The sequence below is a fragment of the Ylistrum balloti genome, unplaced genomic scaffold (assembly GCF_031769215.1).
Source record: "Ylistrum balloti isolate Yb309-2 unplaced genomic scaffold, AGI_CSIRO_Ybal_v1 Utg369762, whole genome shotgun sequence".
Classification (NCBI taxonomy): domain Eukaryota; kingdom Metazoa; phylum Mollusca; class Bivalvia; order Pectinida; family Pectinidae; genus Ylistrum; species Ylistrum balloti.
In genome coordinates, this window is record NW_026781960.1 from 13,768 (window position 1) to 37,056 (window position 23,289).

At 42.3% G+C, this 23,289-nt stretch overlaps 1 protein-coding gene across 1 annotated transcript; it reads left to right on the forward strand.

The window, feature by feature from the left end:
- Positions 1–2,160: 2,160 nt before the first annotated feature.
- Positions 2,161–23,101, forward strand: LOC132543686 (mucin-2-like). Its single transcript, XM_060207202.1, has 8 exons — positions 2,161–2,203; positions 2,667–2,742; positions 4,507–4,988; positions 17,443–17,661; positions 20,026–20,259; positions 20,467–20,907; positions 21,739–21,827; positions 23,015–23,101. The coding sequence occupies exons 1-8, from the start codon at positions 2,161–2,163 to the stop codon at positions 23,099–23,101; spliced, it is 1,671 nt and encodes a 556-aa protein (XP_060063185.1).
- The last annotated feature ends 188 nt before the right edge of the window (positions 23,102–23,289 follow it).

The window sequence follows — 23,289 nt, forward strand, 5'->3', positions numbered from 1 at the left end:
TCCTCGTCATAGTGTCCAATTTTTCGATCAGCTAAATCTTGTTAACTTTTATGAGCCTCGATATAGTTTCAGTTATTAGATAGACTTGTATTCTGCTGTGAAGTCATGTTATTCTAAACAGTATAGGGTTAGAGGGACCAACTTATGGGGCTGCTGCACCTCCCCGTCTAAATTTCGACTTTTTTTGATGATCACTTAGGATTTTCCTTAGTAGCCTCCTAAGCTTCAAACTTTAAGGCCTTAGCATCAATGGCAAGTCCTAAAAGGACGAAACAGCTGTATGATGCAGTTTAATTCATTGTTTGGCTCTACTGTATCTCTATCTAAATGGTGAAAATGTGCTTTTCTCTTGTGTGTCTTTTGTACAACTTTACTATATCAATGTGACCAGTCTCCACTGTAACATTTTTATATAAGTGGAATTTACATGTTGAAAATGTCTATATATAGGTGTCGTTCATATTGTCCGTAAGTGCCATCTGAATGACATTATATGCTCATATCTATCGTTTTCAATGTTTAACATCCCTGCATCCCCGACCTTTGATTTTTACATATCTCATTCGATTCGATATTTAAAGATTCTGTTCCCAATATAACGAGTTTTATCAACTGACGGACAAACTAATACTACGCGGTTTCAAAAGATGCAGGTTGATGAAAATCATGGATAAGTTTTGGGGTCGTCATATTTATTTCATTGCGAAATATTTCTTTAAACGATATGAAACTGGACATGTTTGATGCTCGTTAGTTTGCCTGTTGGTTTGAGAACGTGACACTACTTACTTGGACTGATCAAAATTTACATGGCGGTTTTCAGAAGTCTCCGTGTAAATCTTTCTTTTGTTCATATTTTGCGTTGGTTTTATTGTATTTGAGTTTAGATTATAATTATGTTGAGATGTTGGTATTTTCTTGGTTGTTTTGACCGAACTTTACAAGGTGGGTGACGTCGATGGATCAGAAGACGCTTACTCTTTGTATCTTTTGCAAGAGAGTTTATGTAAATCTTTGTTTTATATTTTGTTCTAGATTTATGGAATTTGAGTTTGAATCGTTTTTATGGTCACATTTTCCTTGGGGTTTTGTTTTACGGAAAGTCAACATCAATTTGTTTAGAGTAAGTAGTTGTAATATTCCTACTCCGTTGGCAGTTTATGATCTTGTAAAACACTGGTTAGGTTACATGGTAACGATGACCTACAACAATCCATATTAGATTATTGAATTAACGGATATAACTGACAAACGAAACAAATACCAAAGTTATCAACCTTTCATTGAAACAAAAATGTTACAATAAGATTAGTTCCCATCTCAGTTGTTACCAACCGAGTGCACTAAACACAATATCGCACATCAAATTATGACGCTTGTATCAGACAACCCGTGTCAATAAAATCGTGTGAACGTGAACCATGAGTCTGATTTCTTCTGCAGTGCATACAAATAACTGTCGATGTACAGTAAGCGTCTCGCACAACATTAACTTGTAGATATTAGGATTATATTTACAAGTTGTAAAGACCTATGTCACAGTGAATGTGGAGTCTTTGTCGATCGACAGTTATTTAGTTTAGCGTCTCAGCAGGCTTCACAGCAATAACAAACAACAGGTATAAAAATCCGTACATAACAAAACCGCCGGAAGTGAAGAGCGAGTATTATCATGGAGATAGAATTATAAAATATTTATCTGTCAGCTACGATACTTGTCGTCATCTGAAAGAAAGATAAATTTATCTATTTCTTCTGAAAATTCTGATCGGTAGATCGATCTATTTCGTACGAAATATACTGTAATAGGAAACTACGTGTAAAACTCCTTATGAAGAACCATAAACAGGAGTTTTGGTTTTATCATCACCGTTGGGAATTATGATAGAACTTCAAGAATTAGTTTTTCTCTGTGTATTCAGATGCCTCTCTGCATTTAACATGAATAATGAACGTAAACAATTTACGAGAATTTCTTTTCGTTTAAGCGAAACTTAATTATGAATCACACGGGTTTAGTCCGTGATTGAAGTATACATTTATCGGGGATGTTTTAGTTATCCTGGGGCAATTATTCCTCATATTGGGTTCAAAGATAAAGTTATATAAACGTCCCGGTTTAAAAAATAGTCTCAATTTTCTGATCCGATTTATAAAGCTATGAGGGACGGAAAGCCCATGGCGCGATCTGGCCAATATGCAGGCAATTGTCTTTCCTAACGGACCTATTTTAAACAAGTGTGATAAATTTATTTACAGTACATAAATAAGATATCGAGTTATCTAGTACTGAAATTTATCTAATACTGTGTATATTGTGACACACTATCTGATCCGTATAAATATATAGCATGCGATGGAGCTTTCAAGTCAGGTTTTACAATTAAAACGTCCAGACAAGAGAACGTTGGGTCGCCCATCATGGAGTATCGAGGATGCTCATAGCATGACGGATTAAGTCTTCCAACTGCGCGTCCATTACACCATAAACTGGTCATTCAATTGTTAAAATATCTATGTTTCATGCTTAGTGCCCACCCTCCAGTGTGCCCATTTACATAATCTGATGTAGTCGTTATTTAGCGTCTCATTAGGATAGCATCTTGTATTACTGTTTAATTGACATTTAAATTACATTAAACTGTTTTACATTGATATTATTTCAGATCCCAGCGATCTGGCTTCAATTACTCTTTTTCGGAGTACCTTGGACAAAAGAAGACAAAATACCAAGGAAGATCTGTAAGTCATACTGAAAACGTGCACCTCCCCATCTAGATTGACATTATTTGTAGGGTTCAAAGTTAAGGTCCGTAGCATCACTGACGAAACAGTTGCAAGATGAAATCTAAAGTTTGTATTTAAAACTGCTGTTTACTTCTGTGTCTTTTGTAAAATATTACCATCGTAACAAGTATTCCCACCAAAATTAAAACCAACTAAAGCAAACAAGTTACTACGCGTAAAAATTAAAACTGTATTCCGACATCATAAAATGCATGACCATATGCATAATTCTAGTACTGTTGAAAAGATCATAAATTTGTTTGTAGTTAAAAACACAAGGAGTGTCATTTAAGTGTTGTCGTTTAAAGTTATGTGTCTGTGTAAAATATTATGAAAAGTGATATGAAGCGTTGAAATGCGCTATTTTAGAGGGTAATGATTCACGCAATTTTTATCATACTTCTTGGATGAATGTACGAGGAATATCACTCGGTGATACTTCGGATTTTACAGAAACGATGTCATTAAAGGCACTAAGGTTACATTTCTCGGTATGGTGGCGTTTTATGACCAGTTACTTGTATAGTAAACCCTTATAGCGTTAAGGTCACAGAACCAGCGTCGGTCATTTTAGGATTTCGTTCATGTTCTGATTAAAATTCACACAGCGGTGTAAATATTCATAAATTGAGGATTTCCCTACTTGATCTAGGTTCGCCACGGTAAACTGCTCGTGCATTCATTAGTTCATATAAGACAGAAACATGGTAGAGTTTTTTTAATCAGGTGCGATATGTTTAAGGTTTAATCAACTGACATCGGAGCATACAGTGATACCTGATTCCAATTTACATATATACTAATAATATTATCTAATTTAAAGGACACCTTAAATATTGTTACACTGGTGGAAATAAAGGCCAGGTCAGAAAATCTACAAGTCGTGTCAAAGTCATTAAAATTACCTCGTGCTCGTTAATTGCTTGTCGCTCAGCATTGGATCGGATACAACAATCGAATTAGCAAATTTTACTGCAATGTGACCAGGTCGTGTGTTATGCTACGGAGTACAGTTTATGTATGATATTTCAGTGTGACGGCACTATATCACGATGTGCGTTAGTGGACTCGTCATCTGGACATCTCCTTAAAATGACTCTCGCTGTTATGTGAGAGTGAATTCCACAAACAAACAAATGGAGATCATTACGTAGTATTGATATTACCTCACGTCATCCAGAAACATATCACATGTCCAAAGATAAATGTGCCAATATTTCAGTAAACATCATGTAATTTAACCAATGTAACGACACGAACTAGAGTTTTCGGTGAATTTTAAGTGTGCGGTATCTAGATGTAGGCATGTTTAAACAAAATGGTTATCATTTTACCCTACACATAAACTCTGCAATATTAATACAACAATGTAATGTTTGGTAATGTTTGCTTTGGCGGGCATGTTTTCTTTGAAATTCTACCAGATCCTTCTTAGGTAATTTGATAAACACTTTTGCAGAGTGATAAATAAACATACCGAATTTTCGTATGTTTTGTTCACATAAATCACATGGAAATTAGATTCAGTTGACAAAATTGTCACGTATTAGAAATACAACCAAGGAGAAAAAATGCTAGGTAAAGTTCGGAGTGTCAGAAGGCGTTATGTAATAAACGTGTATTCAGCTGTCGTGTCGTATTTCTTATCACCTTGGATAGTGTTCGGATGTTAATGTCCCCAATACGACTATAGTCATAGGAAGATTGATGTCTTGTTAGGTTAAACGATACATCTTCACTGGACTGTTATGAGGATAGCAAATCAATTATACCCCAACCGCACAGTCATCACCTCTACCTCACTCCCATCTCATCCATCCCTTCTCCCGTCACCCCTACCCCTACTCCCGTCACCCCCACCCCTACTCCCGTCACCCCCACCCCTACTCCCGTCACCCACACCCCTACTCCCGTCACCCCCACCCCTACTCCCGTCACCCCTACCCCTACTCCCGTCACCCCTACCCCTACTCCCATCACCCCCACCCACTCCCGTCTCCTCCATCCCTACTCCCGTCACCCCTACCCCTACTCCCGTCACCCACACCCCTACTTCCGTCACCCACACCCCTACTTCCGTCACCCCCACCCTACTCCCGTCACCCCTACCCCTACTCCCATCACCCCCACCCCTACTTCCATCACCCCTACCCCTACTTCCATCACCCCACCCACCCTATCACCCCACCCTACTCTCCAGCGTAAGAATACACACAGTAAAAGCCTCATACACATACACTATGTAACATATAATTCAGGACTTAGGATGTATGTTTCTAACTTAACAAGGGTTGCAAAGTAAAATAGAAAACAAAAACTAAAAGCAAAACACAACAACAGAAATATTAGTTTCCCTAAGGTACCTGTAAGTCTAGTATCAGAAATCTTTCTCATCGCCGGTATTTGGTAAACTACCGTTTAGCAGCAGAAACTTCATAAATACGACCTTTATCCGAATTTCTATCAGTAACGTTACGTTTAATTCATCTTCAAAATCGACACTCAAAATTCCTCTTTTGTATTTTTGCGAGTTATTTTGTGTACAATGTACATGTTTGCAAGAAATGTTATGTGACTCGCCGTTTACCGGAGAGATTACGACGACAGTGTTTTAACTATTACACGGTAACTCTGGTAAAATTCATCGACATCTACATCCGTGCTCTGTATCTCCTCCATTAGGTAAATATGTCGGAAGCCCCGTGTAAGTGATTAATACAGTTCGCTCAACCACGAGAATCGCGAGGCTATCATAACACGCAACGTGTAGGACTTATCCGAGGGAGTTCCCAGGAAGATTTAGCTTGTTCCGCCCTTTATCCATCAGAGGGCAAGATGGCTTCCACGGGTTACTCCTGTTCTGTAAACTAACAGTCCAGACTTCACCACACCCAACGTAAACAAAAATTGTGTACTTAACATGGTTACCTTGAAAATGAACCAAAGGCCAGATTGACACAGAGATAATTCAACAACTTCTATTATTATTACTAAATCTGGCAAATCAAACGACAACATATCCTACAGATAACTACTGTATACACGTTCGTTAATGGAGAAAAGGTTTATTTCATTTCCAATATATAATAGTGTATACATTTCTTGGTCAAAGATCTTTTTACAAGAATGGAATTATCTTTTGTTAAAGTCTTACTTTTCTTTTCAGTAAACACATTTTTTAATTTGTTTAAATCATCGATCCTTTTTAGATTTTATTACAACAACTATTTACGCGTACTTGTAAACATTTAAATGTCATTTTACAGTAGGTTGGCGATACTATTCAAACAGTTTTACTACTTATTTCCGGGGAAAACTGACGTAAGAATGAAATAAAAAATCACGTCTGCATATTTTCTGTAAATTGATTAATATAAACTTATGGACCCTACTGTAGGATAACATATTTGTTTACCTTTGAAGCATTTATCTTCCATTTAAAATTCAGTTTTAAACCCCACCTTATCGCGTCACCTAAACACACTGAACAAGTAATAAATTCCGTCGCCTGTGCAATTGTTTCACAACAACTAAGCGCTTGGTCGAATATCTTTACGACAGAACGCGCCACACCCACCACGCCCATTGCGACAACAGTGTACTCCGATTTTAGTTTACCTGTATGGAAAAGACGATAGTCTGATCTCAAAGTTAAAAACAGAAACCTTCTTTTACTGTCCTTTTTTGACTGTCTGTTACTGTAATTGGTGATGTTACAACTTGTCTGATGTAATACATAAGACTAAGACTTGATGTACTGGAGCTGACTGTAACGTTCGTCATGTCATTCCATTATTATTGTACTTATCCAACGACACTGCTCACAAGAACAGAAAACTCTAGTACGAAAAAAAGACGGAATATTTTAACTCAGTCAAAACATACTCTAAAATAAACTTTTCACGGCCAGTGACGTCAGCCAGTCCTGTTTTTTAAGAAGGAATCGATCAAAAGATTATTACACTTACAAAAAAAAGTCTAGATATTTAGTTTTAAATCAGCTAGTTAATGTTTTGTTCTTTCGTCCTTCTAGAACTCGTCAGTGATACAAAGGGTTGGGTTGACATGACCTTGAACTCTGTGGATCCTCAAAAAGTGTCATACGTTTTACTGTAAAAAAAACAATGGATTGGCTACTGTTCTTAAGAATTTCTGCATTGGTTTCGATTTCTCCCTTTTTACACTTAATTTTTCCAAATATTATTGATGTATTTTAAAAATGATTTGTTATAGAAGCTGATGATAAAATAAGTAATGTACTAATTAATATTTATCTCATATCTACGTATCAGTGACAGAGGTCCACATTGGATTAATCTATTCTTCACCCGTATATAACATTAGAATTATATTACCGAAGATTTCTTCAAGCATTGAATCTGAAATGAGTATATACACGGTAGATCATGTCAATAAATATCTCCTGTATGCTCTATCATGGCTGACTGGCTTACAAGGCCACACCCAACTTAATTATTATCTATACAAAATTTTACCCATACTGTCAATAACTCAAACAAATTTTGTATCGGTAACACCAAACAGTGCGAATTTTGTTAATAATCATGAAAAGTCCCCTACGTGGTTTATCAAAGTTTATTCAAATTACAATTGAAGATCTTCATGTGAATTTAACACAATTTCCCTTACGGATAGTCTTACCTTTGAGGCCTTTAAAAAGGCTACGTTAGTATTCATCTTTATCACTAACAGCTGGTCCTGTACTTACCAAACTTGACCAAGCAAACAAACAACAAATAATTACACCAGTATATAAAATAAAAACATAACATACATTAATAGTACTCTTGGGGTGCAGGGCCGACTGAGAACATCTTTCACTGATGAAATATTCAATGTCTTTTTTCTATATTAAGGTCCTGTGGGGTTCCTAGGCCATTCCTGTCATTTATGATAAGGAGACTGAACCTTCAAGCTTCCGGTCTTATTTACATCCCTTTCACTTTGTCTCTTTCTTACTTAAGTAAAATCTGATCCGCAATGTCCTAACATCTACCTCAATCACTGATCCTTTCAACATTTGATGCATGTAATATTTATCAATTATACCAACTCATTTACTGAAAATCAATCGCGCGTAACCACTGAATCTCTCACTAATCTAATATTGAAATTTCTTTTTATTGAAAAAAACCCCAACGAATACACAAACATTGATATTGGATCAGCGGAATCAAATCCCAAAACGAGATAATGTTAGCATGGTTACCATCAGTGATGTTACCATGATTACAATTAGTGATGTTACTAGGGTTACCATCATTGTCATTATAATGGTTACCATAAGTGACGTTTACGACAGTTACCATCAATGATGTTACTATGGTTACCATTATTGAAGTTTAACATGGTTACTTGCAGTGATGTAACTATGGTTACCATTAGTGATGCTTAACATGGTTACTTTCAGCGATGTAACTATGGTTACCATTAGTGATGCTTAACATGGTTACTTTCAATGATGTAACTATGGTTACCATTAGTAATATTTAGTTTGTATAATAGCGATCCTGACCTCAGTGATTCCTATGAGATTGATAATAAATCAATTACATTGTATAAGCCGGCGAGGTAACACCAACAGCAATCAGATGATTTACAAGATAACATAAAAAAAGTAATATGGAATTTTGAAATGGTTTACTCCTAAAACAAACAAAACAGAGGATTGGACTGTTATTAATGTTGTTTCTTCGTACATATTAAATATTTTGCAGTGTGTTCAAATTAAGTTAAGCCAAAGCTCAGTTCCAAAATAATGTAACTTGGTAAAACATAGATCCACATAATCATCTTGCTTCTAAATTTTAAAACCTTATTTTTTTAAACCACATTCCGGAAAAGAGATTATTTTTCGGTTAGTGGACCTATTTATGTCTGAGGGACTTCAATGTCGAGTATAACACTTTTTTTTTTCAGTTGAAGAGATGACTACCCCCAGTATTCCTTTGTGTGTTCTCGTGTTGTGCTCTGTCTTTTTAAATGTCGGTAAGTTATCTCTTTCTATAGTCTTTAAAATGAAAGATGACAAAACTAAAGTATCATGGTCTTCATTTTAAATGTAACAACCCAAAGTAGTACAAGTATACCAAAACAGAAAATTTACGAACAAATCTTCGAACCCCATTTTTGACATATGAAAATTTTCAATTTATCTCTTGGTTCATAAACATGTGAAATCACTACAACTACTGATGCAGCTACAACCACTACTGATACTGTAACTACCACTACTGACACAGCCACTACCACTACTGATGCGGCAACTACCACTACTGATGCTGTAAATACCACTACTGTTGCGGCAACTACCACTACTGATACCGTAATTACCACTACTGATGCAGCAACTACCACTACTGATACCGTAATTACCACTACTGATGCAGCAACTACCACTACTGATGCAGCAACTACCACTACTGATGCAGCAACTACCACTACTGACGCAGCCACTACCACTACTGATGCGGCAACTACCACTATTGATACTGTAACTACCACTACTGTTCCGGCAACTACCACTACTGACGCAGCCACTACCACTACTGATGCAACCACTACCACTACTGACGCAGCCACTACCACTACAGATGCGGCAACTACCACTACTGATGCTGTAACTACCACTACTGTTGCAGCAACTACCATTACTGAGGCAGCCACTACCACTACTGGTGCAGCTACTTCCACTACTAACGCAGCCACTACCACTACTGACGCAGACACTACCACTACTGACGCAGCCACTACCACTACTGATTGGGCAACTACCACTACTGATATTGTAACTACCACTACTGTTGAGGCAACTACCACTACTTACGCAGCCACTACCACTACTGATGCAACCACTACCACTACTGACGCAGACACTACCACTACTGACGCAGCCACTACCACTACAGATGCGGCAACTACCACTACTGATGCTGTAACTACCACTACTGTTGCGACAACTTCCACTACTAACGCAGCCACTACCACTACTGACGCAGACACTACCACTACTGACGCAGCCACTACCACTACTGATGCGGCAACTACCACTACTGATGCTGTAACTACCACTACTGTTGCGGCAACTACCACTACAATTGAAGCAACTACCACTACTGACGCAGCCACTACCACTACTGATGCAACCACTACCACTACTGACGCAGGCACTACCACTACTGACGCAGCCACTACCACTAATGTTGCCGCAACTACCACTACTGATGTAGCCACTACCACTACTGATGCTGTAACTACCACTACTGATGCAGCTACTTCCCACTACCACTAACGCAGCCACTACCACTACTGACGCAGACACTACCACTACTGACGCAGCCACTACCACTACTGATTGGGCAACTACCACTACTGATATTGTAACTACCACTACTGTTGAGGCAACTACCACTACTGACGCAGCCACTACCACTACTGATGCAACCACTACCACTACTGACGCAGCCACTACCACTACTGACGCAGCCACTACCAGTACTGTTGCGGAAACTACCACTATTGATGCGATCACTACCACTACTGACGCAGCCACTACCACTACTGACGCAGACACTACCACTACTGACGCAGCCACTACCACTACTGATGCGGCAACTACCACTACTGATGCAGCTACTACCACTACTGACGCAGCCACTACCACTACTGATGCAACCACTACCACTACTGCCGCAGCCACTACCACTACTGACGCAGCCACTACCACTAATGTTGCCGCAACTACCACTACTGATGTAGCCACTACCACTACTGATGCTGTAACTACCACTACTGATGCAGCTACTTCCACTACTAACGCAGCCACTACCACTACTGACGCAGACACTACCACTACTGACGCAGCCACTACCACTACTGATTGGGCAACTACCACTACTGATGCTGTAACTACCACTACTGTTGCGGCAACTACCACTACTGACGTAGCCACTACCACTACTGATGCAACCACTACCACTACTGACGCAGCCACTACCACTACTGACGCAGCCACTACTACTACTGTTGCGGCGACTACCACTACTGACGCAGCCACTACCACTACTGATGGGGCAACTACCACTACTGATGTTGTAACTACCACTACTGTTGTGGCAACTACCACTACTGACGCAGCCACTACCACTACTGATGCAGCCACTACCACTATTGATGCAGCCACTACCACTACTGACGCAGCCACTTCCACTATTGACGTAGCCACTACCACTACTGATGCAACCACTACCACTACTGACGCAGCCACTACCACTACTGATGCAACTACTACCACTACTGACGCAGCCACTACCACTACTGATGCAGCCACTACCACTACTGTAACTACCACTACTGTTGCAGCAACTACCACTACTGACGCAGCCACTACCACTACTGATGCAACCACTACCACTACTGATGCAGCTACTACCACTACTGATGCTGTAGCTACCACTACTGTTGCAGCAACTACCACTACTGACGCAGCAACTACCACTACTGACGTAGCCACTACCACTACTGATGCAACCACTACCACTACTGACGCAGCCACTACCACTACTGATGCGGAAACTACAACTTCTGTCGCGGCAACTACCACTACTGACGCAGCCACTACCACTACTGATGCAACCATTACCACTACTGACGCAGCCACTACCAGTACTGTTGCGGAAACTACCACTATTGATGCAGCCACTACCACTACTCTTGCAGTAACTATCACTACTGAGGCAGCAACTACCACTACTGATGCAGCCACTACTACTGCTACTGATGCAGCCACTACTACTACTGATGCAGCCACTACCACTACTGACGCAGCCACTACCACTACTGATGCAGCAACTACCAGTACTCTTGCAGCAACTACAACTACTGATGCAGCAACCACCACTACACTTGCAGCCACTACCACTACTGACGCAGCCACTACCACTACTGTTGCCGCAACTACCACTACTGATGTGGCAACTACCACTACTGACGCAGCCACTACCACTACTGATGCAGCCACTACCACTACTGACGTAGCCACTACCACTACTGATGCGGCAACTACCACTACTGATGCAGCAACTACCACTACTGATGTTCCGACCACCACTACTCTTCCAGCAACTACCACTACTGATGCAGCCACTACCACTACTATAGCAGCAACTACCACTACTGATGCAGTCACTACCACTACAGATGCGGCAACTACCACTACTGATGCAGCAACTACCAGTACTGCGCAGCCACTACCACTACTGATGCAACCACTGACAGCCACTACCACTACTGATGTACCAGCCACTACCACTACTGATGCAGCCACTACCACTACTATTGCAGCAACTACCACTACTGATGCAGTAACTACACTACTGATGCAGTAACTACCACTACTGATGCAGAAACCACCACTACTGATGCAGCAACTACCAACTACCACTACTGATGCAGTAACTACCACTACTGTTGCAGCACTACCACTACTGACGCAGCCACTACCACTACTGATGCAGTACTACCACTACTATAACTGATCCAGCAACTACCACTACTGATGCAGCCACTACCACTACTATTGCAGCAACTACCACTACTGATGCTGTAACCACCACTACTGATGCTCCAACCACAACTACACTTGAAGCAACTACGACTACTGATGCAGCTACTACCACTGCAAATGCAATAACTACCACTACTGATGCAGCCACTACCACTACAGATGCGGCAACTACCACTACTGATGCAGCAACTACCAGTACTCTTGCAGCAACTACCACTACTTTTGCAGCAACTACCACTACTCTTGCAGCAACTACCACTACTGCCACTACCACTACTGATGCGGCAACTACCACTACTGATGCTGCAACTACCACTACTGATGCTGCAACTACCACTACTGATGCAGCAACTACCACTACTGATGCAGCTACTACCACTACTGACGCAGCCACTACCACTACTGATGCAGCCATTACCACTACTGACGCAGCCACTACCAGTACTGTTGCGGCAACTAGCACTACTGACACAGCCACTACCACTACAGATGCGGAAACTACAACTACTGATGCTGTAACTACGACTACTGATCCATCAACTACCACTACTGATGCAGCCACTACCACTACTGATGCGGCAACTACCACTATTGATGCGATCACTACCACTACTGACGCAGCCACTACCACTACAGATGCGGCAACTACAACTACTGATGCTGTAACTACCACTACTGATGCAGCAACTACCACTACTGATGCAGCAACTACCACTACTGACTACCACTACTGAGCAACTACCACTACTGATGCAGCACTACCACTACTGATGCAGCAACTACCACTACTGATGCAGCAACTACCTGACAGCATCTACTACTACTGATGCAGCAACTACCACTACTGATGCTCCGACCACCACTACTCTTCCAGCAACTACCACTACTGATGCAGCCACTACCACTACTGATGCAGCAACTACCACAACTGATGCAGCACTACTGATGCAGCAACTACCACAACTGATGCAGCAACTACCACAACTGATGCAGCAACTACCACTACTGATGCAGCAACTACCACTACTGATGCAGCAACTACCACAACTGATGCAGCAACTACCACTACTGATGCAGCAACTACCACTACTGATGCAGCAACTACCACTACTGATGCAGCAACTACCACTACTGATGCAGCCACTACACTACTGCAGCAACTACCACTACTGATGCAGCAACTACCACTACTGATGCAGCAACTACCACTACTGATGCAGCAACTACCACTACTGATGCAGCAACTACCACTACTGATGCAGCAACTACCACTACTGATGCAGCAACTACCACAACTGATGCAGCAACTACCACTACTGATGCAGCAACTACCACTACTGATGCAGCAACTACCACTACTGATGCAGCAACTACCACTACTGATGCAGCAACTACCACTACTGATGCAGCAACTACCACTACTGATGCAGCAACTACCACTACTGATGCAGCAACTACCACTACTGATGCAGCAACTACCACTACTGATGCAGCAACTACCACTACTGATGCAGCAACTACCACTACTGATGCAGCAACTACCACAACTGATGCAGCAACTACCACTACTGATGCAGCACCACTACTGTTGCCACTACTACTGATGCAGCAACTACCACTACTGATGCAGCTGATGCAGCAACTACCACTACTGATGCAGCAACTACCACTACTGATGCAGCAACTACCACTACTGATGCAGCAACTACCACTACTGATGCAGCAACTACCACAACTGATGCAGCAACTACCACTACTGATGCAGCAACTACGACTACTGATGCAGCAACTACCACAACTGATGCAGCAACTACCACAACTGATGCAGCAACTACCACTACTGATGCAGCAACTACCACTACTGATGCAGCAACTACCACTACTGATGCAGCAACTACCACTACTGATGCTGCAACTACCACTACTGATGCAGCAACTACCACTACTGATGCAGCAACTACCACTACTGATGCAGCAACTACCACTACTGATGCAGCAACTACCACTACTGATGCAGCAACTACCACTACTGATGCAGCAACTACCACTACTGATGCAGCAACTACCACTACTGATGCAGCAACTACCACTACTGATGCAGCAACTACCACAACTGATGCAGCAACTACCACTACTGATGCAGCAACTACCACTACTGATGCAGCAACTACCACTACTGATGCAGCAACTACCACTACTGATGCAGCAACTACCACTACTGATGCAGCAACTACCACTACTGATGCAGCAACTACCACTACTGATGCAGCAACTACCACTACTGATGCAGCAACTACCACTACTGATGCAGCAACTACCACAACTGATGCAGCAACTACCACTACTGATGCAGCAACTACCACAACTGATGCAGCAACTACCACTACTGATGCAGCAACTACCACAACTGATGCAGCAACTACCACTACTGATGCAGCAACTACCACAACTGATGCAGCAACTACCACAACTGATGCAGCAACTACCACTACTGATGCAGCAACTACCACTACTGATGCAGCAACTACCACTACTGATGCAGCAACTACCACTACTGATGCAGCAACTACCACAACTGATGCAGCAACTACGACTACTGATGCAGCAACTACCACAACTGATGCAGCAACTACCACTACTGATGCAGCAACTACCACTACTGATGCAGCAACTACCACTACTGATGCAGCAACTACCACAACTGATGCAGCAACTACCACTACTGATGCAGCAACTACCACTACTGATGCAGCAACTACCACTACTGATGCAGCAACTACCACTACTGATGCAGCAACTACCACTACTGATGCAGCAACTACCACAACTGATGCAGCAACTACCACTACTGATGCAGCAACTACGACTACTGATGCAGCAACTACCACTACTGATGCAGCAACTGCAGCAACTACCACTACTGATGCAGCAACTACTGATGCAGCACTACTGATGCAGCAACTACCACACCTGATGCAGCAACTACCACTACTGATGCAGCAACTACCACTACTGATGCAGCAACTACCACTACTGATGCAGCATCTACGACTACTGATGCAGCATCTACTACTACTGATGCAGCAACTACCACTACTGATGCAGCAACTACCACTACTGATGCAGCAACTACCACTACTGATGCAGCAACTACCACTACTGATGCAGCAACTACCACAACTGATGCAGCAACTACCACTACTGATGCAGCAACTACCACTACTGATGCAGCAACTACCACTACTGATGCAGCAACTACCACTACTGATGCAGCAACTACCACTACTGATGCAGCAACTACCACTACTGATGCAGCAACTACCACTACTGATGCAGCAACTACCACTACTGATGCAGCAACTACCACTACTGATGCAGCAACTACCACAACAGATGCAGCAACTACCACTACTGATGCAGCAACTACCACAACTGATGCAGCAACTACCACTACTGATGCAGCAACTACCACTACTGATGCAGCAACTACCACTACTACACAACTGATGCAGCAACTACCACTACTGATGCAGCAACTAGCACAACTGATGCAGCAACTACCACTACTGATGCAGCAACTACCACTACTGATGCAGCAACTACCACTACTGATGCAGCAACTACCACTACTGATGCAGCAACTACCACTACTGATGCAGCAACTACCACTACTGATGCAGCAACTACCACTACTGATGCAGCAACTACCACTACTGATGCAGCAACTACCACTACACTGATGCAGCAACTACCACTACTGATGCAGCAACTACTGATGCAGCAACTACTACTGATGCAGCAACTACCACTACTGATGCAGCAACTACCACTACTGATGCAGCAACTACCACTACTGATGCAGCAACTACCACTACTGATGCAGCAACTACCACTACTGATGCAGCAACTACCACTACTGATGCAGCAACTACACAGATGCAGCAACTACCACAACTTGCAGCAACTACCACTACTGATGCAGCAACTACCAGTACTCTTGCAGCAACTACCACTACTTTTGCAGCAACTACCACTACTCTTGCAGCAACTACCACTACTGAAGCAGCAACTACCACTACTGATGCAGCAACTACCACTACTGATGCAGCAACTACCACTACTGATGCAGCAACTACCACTACTGATGCAGCAACTACCACTACTGATGCAGCAACTACCACTACTGATGCAGCAACTACCACTACTGATGCAGCAACTACCACTACTGATGCAGCAACTACCACTACTGATGCAGCAACTACCACTACTGATGCAGCAACTACCACTACTGATGCAGCAACTAACAACTGATGCAGCAACTACCACTACTGATGCAGCAACTACGACTACTGATGCAGCAACTACCACTACTGATGCAGCAACTACCACAACTGATGCAGCAACTACCACTACTGATGCAGCAACTACCACTACTGATGCAGCAACTACCACTACTGATGCAGCAACTACCACAACTGATGCAGCAACTACCACTACTGACGCAGCCACCACCACTACTGATGCTGTAACTGCCACTACTGATGCTGTAACCACCACTACTGATGCAGCAACTACCACTACTGATGCAGCAACTACCACTACTGATGCAGCAACTACCACTACTGATGCAGCAACTACCACTACTCTTGCAGCAACTACCACTACTGATGCAGCAACTACCACTACTGATGCAGCAACTACCACTACTGATGCAGCCACTACCACTACTGATGCAACCACTACCAATACTGACGCAGCCACTACCACTACTGACGCAGCCACTACCACTACTGACGCAGACACTACCACTACTTACGCAGCCACTACCACTACTGATGCAGCAACTACCAGTACTCTTGCAGCAACTACCACTGCTGATGCAGCCACTACCACTACTGATGCAACCACTACCAATACTGTCGCAGCCACTACCACTACTGACGCAGCCACTACCACTACTGATGCAGCAACTACCAGTACTCTTGCAGCAACTACAACTACTGATGCAGCAACCACCACTACAGATGCAACAACAATAAAACATTCACAAACTACCACTACTGATGCAGCAACTACCAGTATTCTTGAAGCAACTACCACTACTGATACAGCAACAACCACTACTGATGCAGCAACTACCAGTACTCTTGCAGCAACTACCGCTACTAATGCAGCAACTACCACTACTGATGCAGCAACTACCAGTACTCTTGCAGCAACTACCACTACTGATGCAGCAACTACCAGTACACTTGCAGCAACTACCACTACTGTTGCAGCAACTACCAGTACACTTGCAGCAACTACCACTACTGATGCAGCAACTACCACTACTGATGCAGCCACTACCACTACTGATGCAGCAACTACCAGTACACTTGCAGCAACTACCACTACTGATGCAGCAACTACCAGTACACTTGCAGCAACTACCACTACTGATGCAGCAACTACCAGTACACTTGCAGCAACTACCACTACTGATGCAGCAACTACCAGTACTCTTGCAGCAACTACCACTACTGATGCAGCCACTACCACTACTGATGAAGCAACTACCACTACTGATGCAGCCACTACCACTACTGATGCAGCAACTACCAGTACACTTGCAGCAACTACCACTACTGATGCAGCAACTACAAGTACTCTTCCAGCAACTACCACTACTGATGCAGCAACTACCAGTACTCTTGCAGCAACTACCATTACTGATGCAGCAACCACCACTACTGATGCTCCAACCACAACTACACTTGCAGCAACTACCACTACTGATGCAGCAACTACCACTACTGATGCAGCAACAACCAGTACTCTTGCAGCAACTACCACTACTGATGCAGCAACTACCAGTACTCTTGAAGCAACTACCACTACTGATGCAGCAACTACCACTACTAATGCAGCAACTACCACTAATGATGCAGCAACTACCAGTACTCTTGAAGCAACTACCACTACTGATGCAGCAACCACCACTACTGATGCTCCAACCACCACTACACTTGCAGCAACTACCACTACTAATGCAGCAACTACCAGTACTCTTGCATTAACTACCACAACTGATGCAGCAACTACCACTACTGATGCTCCGACCACCACTACTCTTCCAGCAACTACCACTACTGATGCAGCAACTACCACTACTGAAGCAGCAACTACCACTACTGATGCAGCAACTACCACTACTGATACTCCAACCACCACTACACTTGCAGCAACTACCACTACTCTTGCAGCAACTACCACTACTGATGCAGCAACTACCAGTACTCTTGCAGCAACTACCACTACTGATGCAGCAACTACCAGTACTCTTGCAGCAACAACCACTACTGCTGCAGCAACTACCAGTACTCTTGCAGCAACTACCACTACTGATGCAGCAACTACCAGTACTCTTGCATTAACTTCCACAACTGATGCAGCAACTACCACTACTGATGCTCCGACCACCACTACTGATGCAGCCACTACCACTACTATTGCAGCAACTACCACTACTGATGCAGTAACCACCACTACTGATGCTCCAACCACAACTACACTTGCAGCAACTACCACTACTGATGCAGCAATTACCACTACTGATGCAGCAACTACCAGTACTCTTGCAGCAACTACCACTACTCTTGCATCAACTACCACTCCTGATGCAGCAACTACCACTACTGAAGCTTCAACCACCACTACTGATGCTCCAACCACCACTACACTTGCAGCAACTACCACTACTGATGCAGCAACTACCACTACTGATGCAGAAACTACCACTACTAATGCAGCAACTACCACCACTGATGCAGCAACTACCACTACTGATGCAGAAACTACCACTACTAATGCAGCAACTACCACCACTGATGCAGCAACTACCACTACTGATGCAGCAACTACCACTACTGATGCAGCAACTACCACTACTGATGCAGCAACTACCACTACTGATGCAGCAACCACCACTTCTGATGCAGCAACTACCAGTACTCTTCCAGCAACTACCACTACTGATGCATCAACCACCACTAATGATGCTCCAACCACCACTACACTTGCAGTAACTACCACTACTGATGCAGAAACTACCACTACTGATGCAGCAACTACCACTATTAATCCAGCAACTACCACCACTGATGCAGCAACTACCAGTACTCTTGCAGCAACTACCACTACTGATGCAGCAACCACCACTAATGATGCTCCAACCACCACTACACTTGCAGTAACTACCACTACTAATGCAGCAACCACCACTACTGATGCTCTAACCTCAACTACACTTGCAGCAACCACCACTACTGATGCAGCAACTACCACTACTGATGCAGCAACTACCACTACTCTTGCAGCAACTACCACTACTGATGCAGCAACTACCACTACTGACGCAGCCACTACCACTACTGATGCAGCAACTACCAGTACTCTTGCAGCAACTACAACTACTGATGCAGCAACCACCACTACAGATGCTCCAACCACCACTACACTTGCAGCCACTACCACTACTGATGCAGCAACTACCAGTACTCTTGCAGCAACTACCACTACTTTTGCAGCAACTACCACTACTAATGCAGCAACTACCACCACTGATGCAGCAACTACCACTACTGATGCAGCAACCACCACTTCTGATGCAGCAACTACCAGTACTCTTCCAGCAACTACCACTACTGATGCAGCAACCACCACTAATGATGCTCCAACCACAACTACACTTGCAGCAACTACCACAACTGATGCAGCAACTACCACTACTGACGCAGCCACCACCACTACTGATGCTGTAACTGCCACTACTGATGCTGTAACCACCACTACTGATGCTCCAACCACAACTACACTTGCAGCAACTACCACTACTGCTGCAGCAGGTACCAGTACTCTTGCAGCAACTACCACTACTCTTGCAGCAACTACCACTACTCTTGCAGCAACTACCACTACTGATGGAGCAACTACCAGTACTCTTGCAAGACCTACCACTACTGATGCAGCAACTACCACTACTGATGCAGCAAATACCAGTACTCTTGCAGCAACTACCACTACTCTTGCAGCAACTACCACTACTGATGCAGCAACTACCAGTACTCTTGCAGCAACTACCACTACTGATGCAGCAACCACCACTACTGATGCTCCAACCACCACTACATTTGCAGCAACTACCACCACTGATGTAGCAACTACCAGTACTTTTGCAGCAACTACCACTACTGATGCAGCAACCAGCACTACTGATGCTCCAACCACCGCTACACTTACAGCAACTACCACTACTGATGCAGCAACTACCAGTACTCTTGCAGCAACTACCACTACTGATGCAGCAACTACCAGTACTCTTGCAGCAACTACCACTACTCTTGCATCAGCTACCACTGCTGATGCAGCAACTACCATTACTCTTGCAGCAACTACCACTACTAATGCAGCAACTAACACCACTGATGCTGCAACTACTGTTGCTGTCACTTCCACTACTGATGCAGCTACTACCACTACTGTTACATCTAGAGGTAAGTATACTTTGACATGCCTTTGTAAAAAGAAGGAAACCACTCCTATGTCACATCCCAATATAACAAACATAACACTTCTATATCACATCCAACTCCAACAAACCTACCACTCCTATGTCACATCCCACTATAACAAACATAACACTGCTATATCACATCCTACTCCAACAAACCTACCACTGCTATATCACATCCCACTCCAACAAACTTAACACTGCTATATCACATCCTACTCCAACAAAACTTAGTACTGCTTTATCTCTTACCACTCTGATACACCTACTAAGTAGCACTACTACTTCTACCACTTCTATACCACTACCACATTTAACAGGCCTAACACTTCAACAGCCCCTTCCAATCTAACAACATTTACCGAAACAATAACACCATCTCTCCATTAACTTCATTACCTAGCATCCAACCGCCTTCCTATCCTTTTTGTAGTTCGAACCACTGTATCAACGCATAATTCCGAACTCTATCAGCATTCCGAGCACTTCCCACTCATCAGCGTCTCCTTGTCCACCAGTAATGTTTGCCGTTACTGTTACAACTCCTTTGCTAAGTCTACATCCAGAAAAGACTACTAGGATAATCTTCCTTGTTTAATGAATCCAATAAGTCTCATCGTCACGGTGAATAAATAGAAACCTATTTGAATGTTGATGTACTTTTCTATTTCAAAACATCTTGAGGATTTTGAACTTCTATCATTGTTTTATTTTGTTGTTTTTGATCAAATGCATCGAAACATTTATACCGCAATTTAAAAAAAATAATTATAAATCATTATAGCTGCACTACTAATGATTTGTTTTGTTTCAGCTGTCATAATAATCACGTTTGTGTTTAGAGGACCTTTTACAACAGACGACTGTGATAATGGTAATCTGAGTGTACGCATAGAGGCTGCGGTAAGTCAATTTCAGCATTTGCTAAAATTGGATCCTATGATAACTATACTTATTTAAACTATTCAAACTGTTTAGACATGCACATTCCCCCCTAAACTATTCAAACTGTTTAGACATACACATTTCCCCCCTAAACTATTCAAACTGTTTAGACATGCACATTCCCCCATAAACTATTCAAACTGTTTAGACATGCACATTCCCCCCATAAACTATTCAAACTGTTTAGACATGCACATTTCCCCCCTAAACTATTCAAGCTGTTTAGACATGCACATTCCCCCCATAAACTATTCAAACTGTTTAGACATGCACATTCCCCCCATAAACTATTCAAACTGTTTAGACATACACATTTCCCCCCTAAACTATTCAAACTGTTTAGACATGCACATTTCCCCCCTAAACTATTCAAACTGTTTAGACATGCACATTTCCCCCCTAAAATATTCAAACTGTTTAGACATGCACATTTCCCCCCTAAACTATTCAAACTGTTTAGACATGCACATTTCTCCCCTAAACTATTCAAACTGTTTAGACATACACATTTCCCCCCTAAACTATTCAAACTGTTTAGACATGCACATTCCCCCATAAACTATTCAAACTGTTTAGACATGCACATTTCTCCCCTAAACTATTCAAACTGTTTAGACATACACATTCCCCCATAAACTATTCAAACTGTTTAGACATGCACATTTCTCCCCTAAAATATTCAAACTGTTTAGACATGCACATTTCCCCCCTAAACTATTCAAACTGTTTAGACATGCACATTTCCCCCCTAAACTATTCAAACTGTTTAGACATGCACATTTCCCCCCTAAACTATTCAAACTGTTTAGACATGCACATTTCCCCCCTAAACTATTCAAACTGTTTAGACATACACATTTCCCCCCTAAACTATTCAAACTGTTTAGACATGCACATTCCCCCCATAAACTATTCAAACTGTTTAGACATGCACATTTCCCCCCTAAACTATTCAAACTGTTTAGACATGCACATTTCCCCCCTAAACTATTCCGCAGCAATATATTTTTGCAAACCTTACATTTATTGATTAATGCCTAAAATAATAGACATCATCGTCTTTAAATTTCGCTACTGTTTTGATACGAGAAGAAGTGCTTGCGAATTATCATTTAGCTTATCAATACATACGGACATGTTTTCAGCGAAGAGTTTTGCACACTTTCATATCTGCGAAGTTATGTACGAAAATTGGAATGAAAGACTTTACGATGTATCATGAGGTCGCCTAAATTTTAATCGATCTTGCGATGTTTGAATAATTGATGATTGTACAGGATGTAAAATTGAGCATAAAACCACATTACCATTAAAAATCTCGAGATTATTTAATTGATGTTCTTTCCCATTTTGGATCATGTAACGGGAATTTCTCTGCTTGTTACAAGCCCTTCAATAACAACGTTTTTGATAAAATATA

What these genes read in the sequence shown, in the direction of transcription:
- LOC132543686 (XM_060207202.1), top strand. Translation starts at nt 2,161, where the DNA reads ATGAGGGACGGAAAGCCCATGGCGCGATCTGGCCAATATGCAG. An exon ending in GCGATCTGGCCAATATGCAG is followed by an intron (nt 2,204 to 2,666) that starts GCAATTGTCTTT and finishes ATATTATTTCAG; the next exon opens with ATCCCAGCGATCTGGCTTCA. An exon ending in TACTGTTGCAGCAACTACCA is followed by an intron (nt 17,662 to 20,025) that starts GTACACTTGCAG and finishes CTTCTGATGCAG; the next exon opens with CAACTACCAGTACTCTTCCA.